Source organism: Haliotis cracherodii, unplaced genomic scaffold (assembly GCF_022045235.1).
Source record: "Haliotis cracherodii isolate W230 unplaced genomic scaffold, xgHalCrac1.p SCAF_6, whole genome shotgun sequence".
NCBI classification, from domain to species: Eukaryota; Metazoa; Mollusca; class Gastropoda; order Lepetellida; family Haliotidae; genus Haliotis; species Haliotis cracherodii.
In genome coordinates this window covers 8737258-8760570 of record NW_027266319.1, presented here as the reverse complement: position 1 = coordinate 8760570, position 23313 = coordinate 8737258, and the positions used below count along the sequence as shown (strand labels likewise).

Below are 23313 nucleotides of genomic sequence, written 5' to 3'. Positions count from 1 at the left end.
GAAGATGCTAAATTTTTTGGCCAGCCATTATCGTAATGTAATGATAGCCATAGGTTGCCAGAGCAATCTTGTTTTCTATTAACAAAGAGGTTGTTGAGAGCACAGGGCTTTCTTCTTCCAGTCAAGTCTATAGGAATTTTTTCACTGTTAAAGTATAAAAAAACAGTACGTTGATATGTAGTCCTTGATAACTGGGTATTGATTTCTAAATGTAAATAAACTTACTTGTGAGAGTCAAAAAGCTTGGGTGGATCGATTGCAGTACTAAAAACCCAGTTAATGGATGAGAAGTATTACTATGGAAACCCTTTTCCTACTCGCGTTTCTAAGTATATCAATAAATTTAGATGTTGTTGAATTCTGCCTAATGGACTACAGTTCATACCGGTTGGTGTGTTCCTGTACTGGTTTGGTTCTACTTAGTCATAGGAACATAAAGTGATTTTGGTGCTGAATGAATAATGGCAGCCTTCCTTCTTTGACAGAAGAGCTCTGCTGTGAACTTTTCAGGGGAGAAAGATAGGAAGGAAGCCCGATGGCACAGATCTATTTCTATCACAGACATTCTTCAGAATATGTGCTTTATTGATATCTGAGGCAGTGGGTAGCTTAGTGGTTGAAGCGTTCACTCATCATGATGTAGACCCAGGGTTTGATTCCCAACAGTGGTAGAAAGTGAAGCCTGTTTCTGGTGTCCACTTCTGATGTTTCATTCACTCACTCACTCACTCACTCACTCACTCATGAAGATTCCGGGATAGAATAGGTCTTCAGCAACCCATGCTTGCCGTAAAAGGCGACTGTGTTTGCTGACTGCAGGCTCGCAGATTTGGTTGATGTATGTCATCGATCCCAATTCCTTGGATCGATACTCATGATATCAATCATTGGATTGACTTGATTATTTACAGACCGCCATCATATAGCTGGAATATTGCTGAGTGTGGCATTAAACAACTCACTCACCCATTCACTCACTCACTCACTCACTGAGGTGATGTACTGGTTCATTTGTTGGCTGTATGTATGGGATACAGTGTATGGCTGTTCCATCAATGCTGATGAGGCAGCACTGGAGGGTCAGCGCACTCATTGTGTAGATGTGCTGTACATTGTGTGTCAGCAGCTGGACCTCGTCTCCAGGCATAGATCAACACAGATCCACTGGGGTTCAGTTGGTACCAACCCCCTTACTTCAAACATTCTCATCAGGGCTCATTTCATTCCTTCGGAAATACAATTTCATTGAATTGTTTCTTCATTGACATACTTAGCTATAAACTTGGCCGAAGACTTCTTCTTCTAAAAGACATTCCTGTTGATCTTTACAAAAGCAAAACAGGATTGTGCGCTCTTTATTATCAAATCTCTGGAACAGATATTTATTTATTTTAGACGTCCCCCAGCATCAGATCAACTCGTCTTTGTAAGCATATGCAGTATGAGGTGGTCAGTGAGCCTACACCGGAATGGTGTGTGATCTTGTTTTTAGAGTTTTGATGTCATCACATCGGAGGAAACTTGAACTCAGTTAGCTTATTATGAAGCCAGGAAGCCACATCAAACATGACTGCAATGTCATTCTGTGGGAAGTGAAAGAGTTAATGCCTTAATGAGTTGTTTTCATGTTTTCATGTGGTGGAGGTGGAGCTCCAGCATCCATGGTGGTCAATGTAGATCCTACTCTTCATCACCAGGATGCCAGACAACGGGAGATTTAGATGGAAAATGGGAAGGTTAACAAATTATCATTAAGTGATTGAATCGATAGATTGCCCACATCCTGCCTCTATGTATCTCTGTATAGGATGTTTAATGATAAATGATATATGTTGTATGACGATGTTCTATTACTGAAATTAAATATTTAGGGTTTTTTTTAAATAGAGTTAGCAGGTAAAATTGGTTTTAAACATGAAATATTTTGCGGATACAAACAGGTCCGACCTAAATTTGTTTCAGGAGCTTATATTTGATTTGATACTGAGAAGAATTTTTAAATTGGAATATTTACATTGATTAAAGGGTCTTCTACAGATGAAGTCTTAGGTGAAGGTTATGTGTTTTTTAAAGGTAAAGTTCATTTACAGTTTCGCACATGTACGATTAAGCTCTACAATCTATTGATAACTATAGCGGAGCAGTTATATTTCATCTTGCACCATCTCAAAATATCAGTTTCAATTCATGCTTTAGAGGCCAGACAATCTTTATCTAAATTGACATTTATAGGGAAATATTGCTTGTGCAAACACCGAGGGACAGTTAGCAGTGAAAGGGAGATGAGTTAAATAGACTACAAAGATACTGCATATTTCATAAAGACGCATCCAACACCATTCTGTATACAAGCAACAGGATGAGGCTGAGAAACTAATGGAATCTGGGACCTGAAGTGATCTCCAAGTCATATTCTTGAATAGGTCGGTGCCTCCCAATCGATGTGGGGATGGGAAAGGTAGTCATTAGACGCAGAGCTCTCTTCCCCAACAATGGCCGCTGTCAGTATGGAAGGAACTTACTCCGCTCAGGTAGACCCGGACACAATCAATCAGAAGTAAATTTGACGCGAGGAAATTCTCTGACAAAATGACAAATGGACGGCAATTTCGAAAGATTTCCAGGGATTAATGTTGATTAGATTTAGTTTGTGAAGGGACACTGTGTTCAACACTGCTGCATCATGGGTAGTGTAGAGGAGTATTATGGTAACGGAGGGCGACATCGGGTTAACTTGCCCGGGACAGGGCGATATCTCAATCACAGTCTAATTGGTGTCATTCACGTTTGGTATTGGCTTGGTTAGTGGGAAGTTGTTCAGTATACACTGAGTGGGGTGTCAGCATCATGGGATGTCTGATAAATGATAGACTAGTTGGCTAATTTAACCTGTAAGTACCATTCGCTGATATGATATGGCATTCAACGAACATCTTATCCACATTAATTATTACACTGCTGCAAATTCAACCCTGTTAACATTTGCGATTTTTCGACTACGTTCACATTATATTTTAAAGCCATTTTGTTTTGTTACAAGAGCGACTCTAATTATGGAATATATGATGGTGACTAGGTTTGTTCGCGTATCTTACATATAAAACATGTTGATGATCTGTTAATGGCTTATCAAATTCATTAAGGGGAAATGTTAAGGTGTTATTGATATAATTTTGTCTTTAGTAATTCCTCTGCTGAAATGATAATTGACATTGTAAGCATATATCTACTTTCTGTATATATACCTTAGTTAATCATTGATAAGTACTTAACAAAAATAGATTAATATTTATCAACCACAGTGGAATATTGCAGGTATTCTATAAAGCAAAACCAATTACTGGAAATTAATATTTAATTCTGTAAGATCCCTGTTGAGTTATCTCTTTTTGGTGGAAACAAATGATGTGATAAGATTTTTCTTGGAAATGTATGTTACAAAATATCAAAGTTGAAATGTCATTGGTTTCAGTTTGCAGGCAAATGAAGAACATTTTATGAGATTAATCTTGCAGTTATGCTATAAAAAACTTTTTGCATGTTGTAACCTTTTGGAAACAAGTCAGTTCAAATCCATCATTGCCCTGAAGGCTTCGATTATGCCTTGAAAACCAGTTACGATGTCTCTGAATAAACCATGTTCCTATACAGCAACTCTCATTAAACTTGCGTATTTGTGAAGTGATTTCCAAATGTCAGACATGGCTATATATTTCATTAAATATCATTGGTAGTCTCTCAGAGGTTGAAGGAGCGTTTATGGTTTGCTTTAAAATTAACTTGTAAAAATTTAAAACTTAAAATTGTATTTGAGAACAAGATCGGAACTGATGAAAGATCAAATTCATACAGTCTCCTAATATTGATATTGGTAATTGTCTGGATAACACTTCCCAGCCTAAACACAACATGGAGATAGCATGTTATGAGTAAAATATTTCTAGATGTAATGGCCCTAGTCCTCACTCACTCACTCATTCTAAATTTCAAGACTATGACGTCATTGGAAATAAAAGAGAGTAAAACAATCATGGATTAGGGAGAGTAGAATTGAATTGAGAATGTTTGAAGATATATTATTTGAATGTTAGTTCCAACTGCCACAAAGGTTCTAGTTAAATCTCATACAGGTGAGAACTTATCTTGCCTTTGTATGTGTTTTTGACACCAGTGGTTTCGCAAAAACCAGTATCATCACTGTTTGGTAGTGATTCATAAACACATGCTTATCATGTTGTCTGAATCTTACAATGGATTGTGCTCTTTGCAGAGATTTTATATAATTATATGTAGGGTTTTTGTAGCTTTTATTATTATTATTCTTGAAAAGTTTTTGTTGCTTTTTTGATAATTATTGAAGGGGTTTTGTCGCTTTTTTGATAATTTTTTAAAGGGTTTTGTCGCTTTCTTTTATCATTCTTGAAAGGGTTTTGTCTCTTCTTTTATCATTCTTGAAGGGGTTTTGTCGCTTTTTTGATAATTTTTGAAAGGGTTTTGTCGCTTTTATTATAATTCTTGAAAGGGTTTTGTCACTTTTTTGTTCTTGTCATCATCATCTGTGTTTATTTCATCCTGCAACAAATGGTGAATATTACCTGATTTTAGATATAAAAGATGAAAATGTCACATAAAGAGAGAATTGATATTTTTTTTGTTTTATTGTCATCCCAAAAAACTGAACAAAAGGAAAAATGGTAATATCTGGAATAAGTACAGTATTACGATGCACCATGGGGATGGTCACATGTGAGAGACAATTCAATCTGTGCATTGTATCTGGAATTCACATTCACTTTGACAAAAAGCCTCTCACGTTCTCTTCAGAGCTTGTTCAAGTAGCAGATGAGGTGTTGATGTATTTATAGGAGCCTGTGTTTGTCTTTGTTGGGTGTTTTTACCCACATTTGTTTGTGCAGTACGTTCCACATGTGGGACATTATGCCATCATAAAGTTACTGTTTCGCTGCTGAGTTAATTACGTAGGTTCGAAGCTCTGTCGTTAACTCGAACTGTGTAACACCTCTGCTAGTTATTGCTCAGCTGTGGAAGAAGTTGCACACTGCCACTGAACTTGGGAAAGAAAGCTGTAAACATCGGCTCTAACATTGTGCAGACTTTGGAAAAAGAAAACAATCTGACTGTCTTGAAGGTGTGTTTATGGGATGTGACTGTGAAACGTGTGGTTGGGTGATGAGGTTGGAACCATTAGTTGTGGCTGGAGTTGATTGAGTTGATAAGTATCAATTACCCATCATTGGCGTCTCAAGCAGCGTGTATGTTAGCTCTGTAGTTGGTGTTTGCTTGTCAGAAGGTCTGGGTTTATATCCCAATAGGGTTGGGGTGGTGATGCTGGGAGATTGACTTTACTATATTCATATTGTGATGGTAATGCATAGTTGTCAATTATTATCCCCCCTTTACAAAGTGGAAGGGGGATATGGAAATGGGTGCTGTCCGTCTGTCCCTGTCTGTCTGCCCGTCCTCCACGTTTCGTTTCCGAAGCAGAACTAAAAAACCATGAGAGATATCGTAACCAAACTTGGCACATAGATAGGACAAGTTGTTAACTGGTGCCTTTTGATAGTTTGGGATTTTTGAAAATATTATTTCGTAACCAAACTTGGCACATAGATAGGTCAAGTTGTTAACTGGTGCCTTTTGATAGTTTGGGATTTTTGAAAATATTATTTTTCAAGTTTCCATGGCAGTGACTTTGACTTACACTGAAAATGGCGGTAGTGCTCGTTTGTTTGTTAAGGTCCAGGTTTAAATCCCAACATGGATATATACTACTCATTGCCAGTTAAAGAACACCTGATTTTTTTCATATGACTATAGTTGATCTGTCATGGCCACACATATGAAAAATCTGGCGTTCTTTAACTTCTTTTGAATAGTGTAATATGTATATGTATATTCTCTTGGCTCTTCTGTAAAATAAATAAAACTGGTGTAAAACCATACTTCATTCAGTGTGTCTAAGTGTGTGAAGTCTTTGGAATCCTGTCAGATGGTCTGACATTCAACAGTAAGCACCAGGCATGACACACTGCAGCAGCAGAAATAATATAGTGAGTGAGTAAGGTTTTACGCCGCTTTTAGCAATATTCCAGCAATATCACGATGGGGGAATACCAGAAATGGGCTTTGCACATTGTACCCATGTTGGTAATCGACCCAAGGTCTTCGGCGTGACGAGCAACGCTTTAACCACTAGGCTACCCGACTGCCCCAGAAATAATATAGATAAACAAATCCTCATTTGACTCTCTATGGTAAACAAGGTTTGATGAAATGAGATGCAATTGATGAGATGAGGGATCAGCTATCAGTGTTAGTAGTCTGATAGCGATGCACATATCTTGTACTGGTATCAGGTGTCTATATGAACACACCGCATCCATGTGAGACATATGTACTCTATCACATTTGTGGTACACAAGCTACAAAACTGATAAAGGATTATTTTTATCCTGAAATGACAAAATAATGGCCGACTAGATAATGTCCAAGATGTGTTATTGCCTGAGCATTAATCAATGTTGGTAGGAAGCTAGTATTAGTCCACAGAGTCCAATATGGCCGTCGTCTGTAACTACCTATAGGATTAGAACGGGTTTCTATATCATCAACAAGTAATAAATTTATATGCCAGTTTGAATCGCATGATAATATGTAGGTTATTGGTGACAGGGGACCTGTCCAGATGCGGCCGGAATCCCTGACCTTTCGCTATGGGAACTATGGTTGTTGGAGTGGATGATGGTAATTGTCCGAGCTTCAGCCAATTTGTGGTCAGATGGCTAACAATAGCCATTGACACACTTTCTTCTTTTGATGCGGCAATGTGTTATTAGCATGATTAGAATGCACACATTTGTCTTTGTACAAATTACTGAAGCAGCATTGTCAGTTCGGAATACAGACGAAGTTGTAATGTTCAAGGAGCTGTACACTCATGTAAGGTGACAAGAAGTTTCTTTCTATTAAGGGTCCCATCACTTGCTTCTTTAGGTGGTAGCTGTGTCGTCAAAGTGTCACATCAAATATTTGTTTGAATCCGTATTGATCTAGTGTAATTAAATATTGTACTCATCCTTCCTTACTCAACCACTTTAAATCCATTTAACCAATTACTCACTCACTCACTCACTCACTTGTCCACGTACTCAGTCACTCACTCACTCGTCCACACATTCTCTGAACCAAACAACCATTCACACACTCACCTGTTCATTCACTTGTCCACGCACTCACGCACTCACTCACTCCCTCACTCACTCACTCACTCACTCATCCACTCTCTTTCACTTACACACACTCACTCACTCACTCATCCACACACTAACCGCTCACTAGCCACACAACCACTCACTCATGCATACACTCACTCTCTCACTAACCATTTGGGGGCATGGGTAGCGCAGTTGTCAAAGGCGCCGCAATTCGCTGTGCAGAGTTGCGTCCCTTGGGCACGCCAGAAACCTGTGATTGTGGGTTTGAATCCCGGTTCGCACCAATTATGTTTCTAGGTTTGTCAGCACCATACCCGTACTCGTGGGTTTCACCAAAGTACGTCTGATACCTGCATCACTTCATGCTTTCCTCCCACATTAAGCTGACACGCTATGATATAACTGGAATACTGTTGAAAGCCACGTTAAAACAAACTCACTCACTAAACATTCCTTGAAAATGTTCCAGTATTTATCTTACATCATGTCTAAGCATCATTTTTCCCCCACCCACCTTGCCCTGCCCTCCCAGTCCTGTTGTATATCAAATAGCCAGTCCCTTATTTGCATATATATTACCTTTGTTATCTCCATACAACCATGTCTGATTACAGCATATGCTAATGTGTGATATAATAGAACAAAAGTATCCCTTTGAACGATGTACATACATGTATATTCATTAATTTCATTTTAAGCTCCAGTAGATCACCATTTCATTAAAAATACATATGCAATATGATTCACGTTATGTCATACATGATCTTATCATTTCAAAAAATTGTACTGTTAATGGAGCCTGTGTACACATTTGGGAAGCCCTGTTTCTGGGTTGGATGAAAAACACATCAGATATTGATGTAGGTTTGTGTAAAGTGGTATCATGGTGTGGAAATGAATTATGCAATGGCTGACAAGGAGTTATTTTATTTCTACACGAAACACTTTTGTCAGAAGTACTATAATTGATTGGGATCATGCCCAGAGTATCAACAAACATTCATGTCCCGAATTCAATTATTCTGTTGACAGAGTAACTAACACAATTACCTCTATGAAATGGGACCGCAACTGCATTGTGTGAAAACATATTCCTAAAAACTGCTTGGAACAAAAAGGTCAGGATGAACTTTACTTAAGCTGTTAGTGCTATTTTCCTAATAACACTGGGAGTATTTATGCCCAGCATGTCATCTCTCGGCCTGAAACATGGATGATATTTGCGATCAGAAGTGAGAATATAACACATTTTTCAAAATGGAAACTTTCCCCGTTAGGAACTGGCGCATGTGACACTAATATGAGAGTCTTTGTTAGGGAAACAGAAGGTGTGTGACATGAAAGCAAACAGATGATACAGTTCAGCTGAAGTCAAGAGTTGGGACTTTTCCATTGTTATGCAAATGACACACCCTGTGATCATTTAGATAGAATTGCAAGGGATGATGTAGTGTTAGCCGTCTCGTAGAGAGGGGTCAGATCGGGTTACAGGCAACTAGCCATTTGATGCTATCTGCTTCAAAAATCGATTTTTTTAAATGCAATGTTATGATTTTTTTGTGGATATGTCACGCAGTTCCTTACAAAATGGCTTGCAATTGCTGTTTGAAAGGAGAGTGCTTTTGAGTGTGTTTTCTTTTTGCACGTCTGCTCCGCCAACAGTTTGGTGTAACCTTTTAAGAAATATCTCCACTGATTCTGGTCTCCCATCCTCCGTGGGACATCACCATTGTTTGACACTGTAATTAACATAATTGCGAATTAAAAAACGTCGCTCGTGCTTTTCCCATTTAGCTCGCGACCCATGGTTATTTTATGGAGTTGTAGAAGAAGTTTGAGATTAGAATCCTTCTATGGCCATGAAACATCGCTGGTCAAATATTGCGATCCCCTCAGTTGAAGCTAATTACACAAAGAGGATTCCTGTGAATCATGTGGTCACTGTATTTGAGTGACAGATGGTTGCAGCCGTATTAAACTACAAAATTAGATATTTTTTGAATTAATCTTGGACTCAGCTGGCATTAGTAAACAGAGCGCTCTGTGAACTGTGTTTCATGGTTGGTTTTGGGGTTGCGTTGCAAAAAGCTGTATGGTCTCACAACGTCCGGGTCCTCCGGGCATATACTGATGCCAGGCTTTCCAGGTCTGGCCAAATTTGATGCTTTTGTTGGACATGATTGGTCAATTTACATTCGTTTATGAATATTGTGGAAGTTGAGGATTTATGCTATCCTAACAAACCCAATTTCTAAATTTAAACCACCTTCGTGGCTTATGTTACTCTATATAGGGCGTGAATGCATTGGAAATCTATAGATTGTCTGAAATTGCCTCTTTTCTATCAGTTTTGTAATTATCTGCTCGCTAATGAAAACAACTTTATATTTTCTCAATGTCCTTGCAGATACAATTGGGAAACTTAAAACAAAAAGTTGGTTTCAAATGGGTCTGTTTTAATGCCTAAAGTTTTAAGAGCTTGTAACGTTTTTGTGCCTTACCAGGAAATTCCAGATTCTTCGTATTAGAGATTTGAAGGTTTGCACAATTGATTATTTTAAAATCAACCAAAAAATTGTAATTGAAGTTTGATTTTCCACTCAGGATTTGAGATAAAATAGTCGCCCTTGGTTATTTTCGATTTCATATATTGATCTTTTTTCGTGTTTTCACAATGTTTGTGACGTAAATCCTACACAGTTTTTATGCTCTTAACAAGATGTGATGGAGTTGAACCCAAAACAATACAAAAAACATGGTAATACTGACATGTTTTAATTATAAGATAGCGGAATAATGACGTCATTAGAAAGTAATATGGAAAATAGACATAATAAAACATATCTGTGGTCCACTCATGTAATTGGACCGAAGTTGTCCTCTTCTGGAAAGCCTTGGAACAGGAGCCTCTCTGTCTCGTTAGGGATTTTATGATTCGTGTTTTTTTAGGGTAAAAAGCAGGATTCCTGGCATATTATCATTTCATCTTGCTGTCATGTACTCTCTGGCTCTTGTCGTTTTCTATCATAGCCTTACAAGGTCGTATTCAAATGTTGACAGAATATCTTTCTGACGTTATTTGTTTCCATATAAGGGATTCTGGATCAAACTTTTTTTCATTTTTAAGAACTTTTGTTTACAAAGCTAAACAGTTCCATTGTGGCTCGGAACTAGTGAACATTTTGAGTCTTTATTTATTTCCCAAGATGTTGAAATTCCTTAAAACAACAAAGCCATTCCCCAGGCTAATAAATACAACATGAGAATTTGACTTAATCATGTTTCCTGTTTCTGTTAAGAAAGGCCTGGCAATGTTAGAATTGTATTTATCATGTATACAAAATAGGTAATATCAAGCTGACATAACAGGAATACTCTTCCTCACCTAGTCTTCTAGTCTTTGGGGGGGGGGGGGGGGGAAGGACAGGTGGCCCATCCGTCAATGGAGCTATAACTGGCTGTACAGAGTTGCGTCCCATCATTTCCAACTGCGCATCCAGTAGTTTTGAGGGACGAGTCAAAAATATCAAAATCCTCTCTCAGTGAAGGGTGGGTGGGTGGATGGGAGATTGTCCACAACATGTATTTGGTTTTAAAAAGGATAGCTTGGTGGTTTTTGGAGTCTGGAGCCCCTGGAGCCCATTTGGATCAGCCGATGATTTCGGCTTCTAATGATCAAGGGTTCAAATCCCAAATTCAGCCTGATAATGTTTCTTGGTTTGTCAGCACCATACCCACAATTACAAGTTTTAATACACATAAATATCTAAGACCTGCATCATTTAGGCTTTGCTCCCTCGTCAATATGAGATGATGTGATATAACTGAAAGACTGACATTAAACCAAACTCACTCACGTGATATTCCTTTTGATGAAAAGACCATTAGAGAGCTTGGTATATTAAAACAGATTTCTTACTCACCACTATTCTCAGACAATGCAGTGTAACATTACCATCTAAAGTTGTACTTTACAGCATGAAGCAATGCGTTGATGTTTGTGTATTGTGTTTCAGAGTGGCCTGGTGATCAACAACATAGAGGATGACAATGAATACTTGTGCAACACCCTCCTGGAGAGCTTCTCCATGGTGGTCGGCATCAGCCCCATCGTCAAGGCCCCCCTCAGGACCTTCCAGAACACCCTGCTCACCGCCATCGCAGTCACCACTGTCAACGAACACACCATTGCGTTTATCGGAACAAGTGATGGCTACCTCAAGAAGGTGAGTTTCCGTTTGGGTGTGAGATGCCTGTTTGTGAATGTAAATGGCCTGTCACCATTTCTGAATGTCTCTAAAAGGACAATACATTTATTTAGGAATATCTTGCCTTTATTTAAGGTGAAATGTTTTCAATTATTTTAAATTTGTTGGTGGTTAGAAAGGGTATTTTCTGCATCAACATTTAATTGTAATTGTGGAGTGGCATTAAAAAAAATTAAATTCATCTCTTTGAAAATAGAAAAAAATACAAATAATTTCGTATAAATTGCTTGCCTGTGAGAAAAATTACATATGCCTGATGTTTGATTGTAGTGATTATGTAATCTGAAGTATGCTTTGAAATGATCAATAATTCGGAGTTACCAAATTTGAAAAAGATCTTGATGACATTTTCGCTGAAAATTCGTCAGTGTCTGAAAAAAGTAACCAACGTGGAACTGTGCAAGTACTTGAATGTGAAGTATTTAAACTATGATTTCTGCCACCAGGTGGTGCTCAAGTCAGCTGAACGAGGCCATGAGTATGAGGAGATCTTGGTGGACGCCAACAGCGCCATTGCACAGGATATGGCCTTTGACCCCAAGGCAGAATTCATCTATGTGATGACAGATACGAATGTGAGTATAACTAGTTATGTCCCTTCGACGCCCCTCCTATTGTCCAGTTAGATTCCACCTCTCATATCACCTTTATTTACTTCTAACAAAATGGCGGCACCCAGTCATGATGGTCAGATCGATGAGTCTTGCCTCGCGAAGTGCAGCAAATCATGTGAGCACCTTGATTAAAAACATTAAAAGATTTGGAAAATATGCATCAACACCAAGTTGATGGTACTCATCTTTTGCAAATTCTGCAGTCGACCGAAATCCTCACTTGAAATCCATGTTGTTCACAAACCAGATGTCAATTTTGTTGTGAGATTGTGATTGGACTATGCATAGACTCGTTAGTCCAGCCAGCATTTGACTCGATAATTGCAGCCAAGTTTGGCAAGAGTGGAAACTGGTTTTTGATAGTTAGTTAACTCCCTTGCCTCGAGAAGATGCCTACATCCAACATCTGTTGGTCATGGATTCAAATACAGCAGGGGTGGCCCAGTCATCTAAGGTGCTGCAAATGGCAGATCCATTGACTGTTTCGCCCCAATGTTTCTAGGTTTGTCAGCACCAAACCCATGCTAGTGTGTTTCACTAAAGTGGTAAACGTCTGAGACCTGTATCACTTCGAGCTCTTTCTTTTACTGATTTTATTTCAGACCATTCTACAAAAGCTGTAAAAGTGTTGCCAGCTCAAAAACCACTCACTCACTCTTTCACTCACTCTTTCACTCACTCTTTCACTCACTCACTCACTCACTCTTTCACTCACTCTTTCACTCACTCACTCACTCACTCACTCACTCACTCACTAGGTGTTCTACATCTGGGTCGTGACTCACCAATAAATACTTACACTGAGCTTGCTTCAGACCATACTTTTCAATCAATCCTAAGTGGATTCAAATTAATGACTTAATTTCAGTAGAGTGTCAGTCAACAGGTAATTCTAGAGTTTGTTAATTACACACTCTATTTTCGTGCTATGCCTCTCCAGTAGATTTATTCTAAAACCACTAGTCTGTAAGTTTGGTGGCAGTTCCTAAAATAACTGACAGCTTTTGTAATCGTAGTTCCTTCTCAATTAACAGGTAATTTGTTTGCTTGTATGCTGGATTGGTAGTTTATTATTGGCCGTAGACATCAGTGAGAAAAATTAGGTGTTTTCGCAATGTAGACCTGACCTTTTTTTTCAATGTATGTTGTGGTTGTAGGTGACAAGGCTGAAGGTGCAGAACTGTCTGAGGTTCGGAAGCTGCAGTGACTGTCTCTCGGATGGAGATCCATACTGTGGCTGGTGCTCATTGGAGAAAAAGTAAGACATTGATTAAAGCTTAACGGTTTCATCATCTATTTCATTAGTTTCATCGTCGGTCTCATCTTCTGTTTCAGTAGTTTCATTGTCAGTCTCTTCATCTGTGTCATTACTTTCATCATCAGTCTCATCATCTGTTTCATAATTTTCATCGTCAGTCTTATCATCTGTTTCATAACTTTCATCGTCAGTCTCATCATCTGTTTCATAACGTTCATCATCAGTTTCATCATCTGTTTCATTAGTTTCATCATCAGTTTCATTATCTGTTTCATAAGCTTCATCATCTGTTTCATAAGTTCCATCATCAGTTTCATCATTTGTTTCCTTAGTTTTGTAGCCAGTTTCATCAACTGTTTCATAAGTTTCATCATCAGTCTCATCATCTGTTTCCTTAGTTTCATCGTCAGTCCCCGCATACAGAGGGCAGATATCTGTACTTTCTGTCAGACGTGAGCGAGGCCTTCATTCCACATGTATATGGTTGTGGGGTAGTGGTAAAAGTCTTCGTACAATGTGTGAAGCCCTTTCTGGTGTCCCCATCCATGATATTGCTTTCATATCACTTGCATCTCGTTCACCCATATGTATACAGTTAAACTCTGTTTGTCTTAACCTGTTAAGACATTTCTCTGTACTCATGATTCCTGCCTCGTCAATGTTGTCATCATCTTCTTCTTCATCATCATTATCATCCTACCATGATTCCTGCCTCGTCATTGTCTTTATCGCAGTCATCATCATCATCATCATCATGCAAAATGGAATCTCTATGGAAGACAACACATTCGATATGACACCTTGACCAATCAATCAGAACAATATATTCATGACCATATTGATCATGGCCAAGCTTTCTGGCAGATTTCAATCTGGTATTAATCTATCCCAAATTAGTCGCCTATAAAACAGATCCAGACAATGGCCTGGTCCTCCGTGTATTGTCCTGTGCGCTGGCAAATGTCATCCTGATTCACGGCGGTCCGGCAGGTGCCCTGTAGACAATAGGCCTATGTTATTGTGTGACATCTATCTTGATCAAGGATGAAGGGAGACTGAGTCACACAACAACTAATCACTTTTTAATGAATATGTCAGTTAGGGGAGAAAATTGAAAATCGTACACACTTGCACAAAATTATATGATATACAAACACTTGGACAGATTCACAGGATGAAGAGGGTCTTGGGGCTGTTTAGTCAGTGGGCCTCATTGGAAGTTCTTTAAAGTTGAATGTTGAAATTAACGGGTAAAACCTCATTAACGAGGGGTTAATGAGTTTGGGGAGGAAACTGGAGGGGTTTGCAATTTCCCTTCCGTGTAATCACCAGGAGCAAGCAACTGTTGAACATCTATTGGATGAAGCTGTGAAATTTTAAATGTTTAACAAATTGAAAGTAGCTTTGGCAGATGTTTGAGAAGCAAGCAGATGTGGAAGCAGGGATGCCTGTGTCAGTTCTGCTCCATTTCATAAGATGTGGGCTCAGTTGGGCCTTAAATGTATCGCCATGCAAACTCTCAAGATGAGCTTTTTTCAAATTGATTTTCATGTTTTGGGCGATCTTTTGTGATTGTCTGTTTGGGCTGTACAGCAAAACACACAGCCAGGTTTATTTGGTTATTTAGAATGAATAGAAAATCAATGTTCTAGTAATTGTGAACACTGACTGGTCTTGAAACATCCACCATGACCTTCAAAATGTCCTTCAAATAGTCAATATATGACTCCACTCATGCCAGGTACCAGACGTGTTTGCTTCCAGTGTAGATGACATATCACTCATATGTTCAAAATGTATATTTGGATGTACACAATACCTCTATGAAAGGTAGCTTTCAATCTTTAACATAAAATCTTTAAGGGTGGAATTTATTTGTGCTTGTCGATCAATTCATGTTGTAAGGATATTGAATGTTGCCTAATGGATTATGGCCGATGTCATACCGATGCAGGGTACAATACTCGCTGAAGGAATATTTCAGCAAATGGAAGCATAACTTCAGCAGAGAGCATATTAACAGAATTTCTAGATAATCAGTCACAGGAGATATTTTTCAGAGAATATATGGACTTTTGCAGACATTTTTTACACTAATGAGACTATTTTAATTAATGATTTTCTTCTTATCTCTGAATGTTCGCAGTTAGCCAAGTGAGGCAAGTTTATTACATTGATTAGCATAAATACCAGGAATAGTTACGTTAATAACCGATGAACGCTTGTGACAGCGGAATGTTGGATCAGGGCTATATTGAGATAAGGCCATTTTGACAAGAGTGATATATATTTTATTCAGGCTGTTGAAATGCCAGCCATAGCTCATTGTTGCTGCATGGTTCTCCTGGCATATTCATTATACAACATTGTAAATAATTACAACATTTTAATTAATTACTGTCTTGATTGATTTTACTAATGACTTCTTTCAAGCACACCTGAGGTTTTGTGAGACAAACAGTAAATTAGCCAAATCTTTCTAGAGAAGCTGCTCATTTAGTCGTGATTACTGTGTATAAAAATGGCTCCCAAAGTTGTAGCTATAAATTTTGGTCTAAAAAATCCATACAGATTCCACTTGTGACTGATTTAATATGGCATAACTGTTGGCTGTTTGAAAACAAAGGTGACTTGTGGAATGTGTTGGCAGCATAAACATTTCAACATTGACATAAAAGAAGCATTGTTTATCTTTAAGAAGGATTAGAGTTGCAAAAAGCTGACTTCACTGGGTTAAGGTATTATGGAATTAAGTGATATGAGATTTTACTATGACAAAGCTGATCTCAAAACATCCATCTTGTTTTATAGATGAAACTGCTTAATTTAGTGGACATATTAGATTCAAAAGTGTTGTTGGAAACTTTTATTTGCTGCTTGTCTTGTTTAAACTTTATTTTTTAAGAGATTAGTTTTAGAAACACGAGGAAATGTCCTGTCAACTGACATCTTTAAGAAGATGTTATTAATCTTTATATTGTTGAATTTATGACTTGACATTGATTGCCTTTGTAAGAGTCTAGTGGTTAAAGCGTTTACTCACTACACTGAAGGCTAGGGTTCAATTCCAAACATTGGTACAATATTTGAAGCCTATCTGAGGGGTCCCAGCTGTGATATGGATGGAATGTATTGCTAAGAGTGGCATAAGACCTCTCACTCACTCACTCACTCACTCACTCACTCAATCCTTGGTCATTGGTAATTGAACTCCAGTGAACCCAGACAAAATTTTTTTTTTTTACTTTGACCCTAATCCACAAAGCAAGAAGTAATATTGATCTGTCTTAGTGATAAAATATATAAAACGTAATTACTCATATACACATCCTTGACCATTGACGCCAAGAGTAGTTGTTATGGCTACAAGACTAACAGACTACACTGAATAATACATATGCTTACAGAGTGGAATATGACATTATTGTGGCAGCTCTGCACAGGGTTATATACAGTAGAACTGTTAATCTGTGTGTACCATTCTTAGTGAAAATGTATGGATTATAAGCTCCCTAAACACAGTGTAGAGAGGGAATATAATTGCCACGTGACATGTAGTTTCACTAACATTTGTACTCACTTTGAACAATGTACCAGTATTAGAATAATGCTTAGTCTCCTGAAATTATATGATTTTGATAGAAACAAACAACTCCATTTAAATTTGTTTAGAAACTGCATCTTCTGAACTTCCAGAACTTGCCATCAGTAGGTTGATCTTAACTACCAGACTAGAGAAAATATACACCATGTTTGATGGTGTCTGAAAATACAAACAAGAAATGGTTATTGGATGGTGATGTATTAGATACAGGTATCATAGTTGTGTTTTAGATGTTAACATTGCAGTGTTTCAGTCCTGTTTTCAGCCTTGTAATGATTTAGATATCATTGTAATGTTTTGGTCAAATCCAATTTTCAAGTGTATACTTACTTCTGTCCAGCAGTGTATTTGTCATGCAGTTAGCAGCTAAGAAGTAAATTCAAATGTATTGCTACTTCACTCAAAATTTAACCATTTATGTCAAATTTAACTTGCTCAGCGTAATACCAACACAACCTTGGATGAGGGCTTAAAAAACTTGAAAATCAATGAAATGACTTGATGAGTTTTCGCTTCACGGTATGTACTGTGTTGTGTGCTGTGTGAGGAGCTATAAAACATGAGGACTACCTACTGCATATCTCCATTACTGCCCCCAGAAGATACAGTCAAATCATGTTCTTTGGACTCATCGACATGGAACTCTTGGACATCTGGTACCGTTGACATAAGCTACTGGATTAAACTCTGACAAAGCCATTCAACTTAGTGCGGAACTTGAACGTACTTCCACCATCTGAAGAGGAGGGCTCTCATCCCTCTTCCAATATTTGGACTTTATTATTGTGAAGCAAACTTGAATTCTTTTTGGGACTATATTAGGAGAACTGCGTAGTGGTATTATTTTACTAATTAATTCCTTGGGCATGGATATTTGTGGAAGTGGTACTTGACCATTACCTTATCAAGACTACTACACACTGAGTAGCAAGTAATCAATTTGGATTTGAAAAAACAACAACATGGCAATTATTATTTTTTCTGGGTGTAGAGAATTTTGGTGTTAAACCCAACTCACTCACTGACTCACTCACTTCTATTCCTATGTATAAATATTCAGTACATCACATACAATAATTATTATCCATGATTATTGTTCTTATTTCCTGTTTCATTAAACTAACATTGTAATAATAATCATATATCCAGATTGCAATTGCTTGGTCCATTCATCGACCAGATGATTGGAGTGATTTATCTACCTCCGAGTCCAACAGTCCCTGTAATGGAAATCTGAGCATGAATTACAGTAATCGCTTAATAGATGTTATCTGCTACTGTCAAGGCAATAAAATGCTGATTGTGAATGTGGAATTATGGGTAGTGTGTGCTCTCCCTTGTTGAGAAACATTTTACGAGACATGCATCAACATGCCGACAATGACTGAAATGATGCTATCTACTTCGTCATCTGTTAATGGCTGGGTAATGATACAGACACACGTATACAATAGTCAGACGATTGCTCATGCATATTTGATCCATTGTCATTGAATATCCTCGACAAATGATTATTTTTACACATTTATTTTTTTCTTCAAATTTTAACTCAATGGTGTTTGTTGTAATGATAGCGAGTCTCTACGCCTCGCTTGACCTGTTCGGTATAAAAGAATGATAAATTTGAACACTTTTATTCACCTACGTCGCGCCATATTGTCACCAAGCCTGGTAGATAAGATCAATCTCGCTGCTGAGTCGATCCATAGAGGACGACTGTTTGATGGTTATGGAAAGAAAATTAAAAATTGACACCTAATGTTATGATGTTGTTGCAGTGAAGTGTCGGGTATTGAAGACTTTCATCTCTCTGACTCTAGGAATAATCAGCATAATTGACAAGGGATTAGTCGGGCTGGGAGAAGGCACGGGGAAATGCCCTCAGTGTCATATCGAGCTATCACTGTTCAGATTTTAATAGCATAGCATATGCAACCACCAAGGAAAAGCAGATTAAGTCTTCATTTGGATGATTATTTCTTATGTGGCTGCAGTACTATAGATTCCTCTGTCTCAAGAGAATTAATGACCATTTACTAATTTTTTTGCCAGTATGTTTTTATTGATTTGATGCTAGCTGTCTTTGGTGGTGTGGTGTAATCAATAACATAGTTTTTTATGACATGCAATCATTTTTTTTTATTGACATCCTCTTCTTTGTCAGTATGGTTGTAGGGTGGCTCTGTGGTATGTGTGTTAGCTCATCACAAGTTTGATTCTGTTATGGATAGCCCCTGAGAGGGTACAGAAGATAATGTCATTCAAAGTATTTTTTAATACCTGGTGGTTACTTTGATCACAGTACGTTTGTAGTTTCATTTGGTGGCTAAATTTTAGCTGTGATCACTATCATCATCAGCAGCATCATCATCATCACCATCTATCATCATCATCTTAACCATCTATCATCATCATCATCATCATCTACACTCAACATATTGATGCTACAGCTACCTTGTATTAGAAATTAGTTTTATGTTTTATGAAAAACAGTAATTGATATTAATCATTGATTATTAAAAAACAGGAACTATGAGAAGGCAGTCTGAAGGATAACCATGTAGGCGAGTGTAAGCTAAAAATAAGCTGATGTCTGGAGAAGTTATTAATTAGCAGTAATAAACCCAAGCTGGGGAATTGTCTCCACCCCTAGGATACTTCTGACCTTTTATCCCTACATTCCTGTGTGGGTAAGTCGCTAGTGAGGTTACCATTGTTGCCAGAAGTATGGACTGCTGAGATGGCAGTGTCACCCATATGAATTACTTCATCAACGGCTGATGTTTAATTTATGATCTGTTAAATATCCTGTTTTTGCGACCGCGGCATTAGAATTAATGTGAAGATGTGGCAACATAAACAGCACACCGGAAAAATGGTTAAATGTTTAGAACATACGATGTCAAGATGTTATATGATAAAATATATGTTTATGTGCGTTTAAGATGCTGTACAGACATGTTTATTGTTTTACAAGGAAATCTAATGGCAACTTAAAAAAAAATATGTCAAAAAGAGAAAGTTTAGCAAAATCTTAAATCTTGATTATGAATAAGATAACATTTTTACACCAAAACACTGGGATGTTTTGTCCAGAAGTCAATGGGGATCTTTATTGAAACTTGAAACAGACTGTGGGTGGTCTTGACTAAAACCTGTGGAGAGATTTCAAGGGAGGGAAGGTGATCTGGACCCCACACAAGTCAGAGGTGCCTAAACTGTGGATTGGGGGGCACAATGTCTGACCTGGATGCTTATATGTTGTGGTTGAACACTGACTGGGATTGGGGCGTTCGGGTAGCCTAGTGGTTAAAGAGTTCGTTCGTCACGCCGATGACCCGGGTTAAAGCGTTCAATTCCCGACATGGGTACAATGTGTGAAGCCCATTTCTGGTGTCCCCCGCCGTGATATTGCTTGAATATTGCTAAAAGCTGCGTAAAACCATACTTGCTCTCTCTGTGACAGGATTGTTATATTGAACACTGATTTGCCTTTCATATTATTTACAGACTGATGGATTATTACACACTGGGTCAGAAAACAACATACATTCACTTTATTCACTGTATGTGTGAGTGATGTGTTGAGAGGCTGGAAGTTCATGACAATGTCTTGTATTCCAGGTGTGTGCTGAGAAGTAGCTGTCCAAACTCCGAGGATCCATCGATGGCAAGATGGCTGCATGGCCGAGCCAATCAGTGCATCTACATCACTGAAATCTCTCCCAAAACTGTCTCTGTCACCAAAGTTGAAGAGGTGAGTTTTTGCCAAAGTTTATTTCTCTCTCTGCAATGAGCAATGACATTGCTGGGGTTGTGTGTGCCCTGGATGGCTCTGGGCCCACTTGAGTAAAGCCATCTTAGCACTAAGATGATTGTAACTCCCATACTTTAACATAGGGTTACGGTGGTCATAGCACTAAGATCACTTTGTGCAAGTAGACCCAGGTGTAGAGTGGATATTCAGTCCAATCTCTACAACCCACAGTCAGTGTACCTACCACTGCTCACAACCCTATATTCAGCATGTTAGGATGCTATTGTCGTCTCCCCTCCTCCCGCCAAGATGGGGCTGGACTATTGCTCTAACTGTATTGTAAATATCCTCTACTCCTGGTTTGGCCTTAAGGTCTTGGTTTGTCATCACTATAAACTCCTGAACATCCGAGTTGGAATTGGTGTTCAGCATCCCATGCTCGTCGTAAGAAGCGACTTACGCGATTGGGTGGTCAGGCTCACTGACTTGGTTAATGCAGTCATTGTATCCCAAATACGTGGATTGATGCTCATGATGTCAATCAATGGATTGTCTGGTACAGACTCAATTATTTACAGACCGCCATCACATTGCTGAAATACTGGTGAGTGCAGCGTCAAACAACAAACAACCAAATCAGCGAGCCTGACCACTCGATCCTGTTAGTCACCTGTTAAGACAAGCATAGTGGTCCTTTACGGCAAACATGGGTTGATGAAGATCTGTTCTACCCCGGATCTTCACAGACAAGACACGCTGAAGCATCTTGAATCTAACTCACTTGTTATAAGGCCATACATGTATCTGCATGCTCTGTTGCAGCTGCATCTGACCATCCCCCAGCTGCCCATGACCAGCACCTACAGCTGCGTGTTCCAGCAACTCAACTGGAGCTCCAAGGCTGATTTCTGGTACTTTGGTGCAAAGTGCATGACGCCCAACTTCACAGATCTGGGACTGTCACTTGGGGACAAAGGTGAGAGCATCTCTGACACTTTGAAAATAGGTTTCTGTGTAAAAGATGCATGCCCTAAAGGCAACCTTCTGAACTTAGAAATCTTCAAGGGGGATTTTGATCTGAAACCGGCTAGCAGTGACATGGTATGTCAACATACAAAACATGCATAGGTATGCAATGAAACTTTGTGTCCAGTTAGTCAGTATTCGAAACCATTAAGCTATTTCAGCAACTCTTTTGACTTTGGGGTTTAGTTTCATGTATACTACTCAAAAGAAGTTTAAGAGCACCCAAATCTTTCCTATTTCTGTAGTCAATCTGTCATGCCATGCCAACATATTGTATAATCTGAAATAATCGTGTGTTCCTTATCTTCTTTTGAGTAGTATACATATGACAATAGTAATTAATCATCCAAGTCCATATGATTGCATTTACAACAGGATTTTTAAAGATTTTTTAAAAATAATTTGATTAACTTCATGATCAGTAAGGAGCATGTTGTAGTTGAAAGGAGCAGAATTAGCATTAGAACTGCTGACTTCTTCAACTTAGAGCTATAAATCACTGACATTATGGCTGAAAAAAAATAATTTAATTTCTGTTGTGTTTTGTTTCATCATTTTGTAGGACAGGTTACTGTTTAGTGTGAAAAAAACTGGTCAATACTGCCATCCATCATGGGTGACAGACAGGGTTAAAACAAGCTCCCCTGTCAGGGTGTGTGACGATGCCGGGACGACCATCAAGTCCTGCATCTGTCAGTCGCTCCATCTTCCCCTCAGTACTGCAAATAAGACTGTCACAATCCCCCCACACACTGTCAGTTCCTCGCAAAAATATCTCGGTGTCACAAGACCCTTCATGAAAAAAACTGCATCCTGGGAACCTGTTCAAAAATAGCCACTTGTCACTAAAACAGTGTGTAAAGCTGCAGGTTTTCCGTGTGTTGAGTCAGCGCGAGAAGATGATGAATCGAGTGGGTATACTCCAGAGACGAAAGAGTTTTGTCTATTTTGGAATAGAAGATGTGCTCCCTAGAAACATTCTTCATAGGCGTGGGGAATAAACACTTGCTGCCAAGTCGAGGCGTAATCGTGGTCTTGGCCAAAAACAGGTTAGATGCCTGCCAATTTAAAGTCAGTTTTGTGCAATTGAATCAAAATGTTTGACGCCATGCATCCATTTGGAGTGGATTTTGAAGCCTTGTACCAAAGCCAAGATTCAGTGTCATGCCGTTCTGTGGAGCGTTATCAGTACAAGACATGATCATGAAACATGGATGGAGAAGACGTAAACAATGAACTAAAATAGTGTAGACTTGGAAAATAATTGCATATTTCCATTTTCTATTTTTTAAAATTGTAATAATTTTCTGTCGAAGATATTTTTGTTCACATAGTGAAATATTTATATTGAAATACCAAAACCAATAATTTCAAAGGTTGGGACAATGGTAGCACGGTGGTTAAGGTGTTCGCTCATCATTCAAAGACCTGGGTTTGAATTTCCATATGGGTACAATGTGTGAAGCCCATTTTTTGTGTCCCCTTGCATCATATATAGAATATTGCTAAAAGGGGTGTAAAAGCGTATTAAGTATCCCACTACAGGTGATT

The 23313-nt window shown here is 38.5% G+C and overlaps 1 protein-coding gene across 10 annotated transcripts in view; it reads left to right on the top strand.

Annotated features, from left to right (window-relative positions):
* Nucleotides 1-23313, top strand: part of LOC139446192 (plexin-B-like) — a 222278-nt gene that overhangs the window by 159995 nt on the left and 38970 nt on the right. For all 10 annotated transcript variants that reach the window (XM_071227500.1, XM_071227509.1, XM_071227499.1 and 7 more), the window contains 5 exons: nucleotides 11252-11461; nucleotides 11950-12078; nucleotides 13275-13375; nucleotides 20604-20736; nucleotides 21559-21712. In XM_071227500.1, the coding sequence (XP_071083601.1) occupies nucleotides 11252-11461; nucleotides 11950-12078; nucleotides 13275-13375; nucleotides 20604-20736; nucleotides 21559-21712 (727 nt within the window). The remainder of the gene's footprint in view (nucleotides 1-11251; nucleotides 11462-11949; nucleotides 12079-13274; nucleotides 13376-20603; nucleotides 20737-21558; nucleotides 21713-23313) is intronic.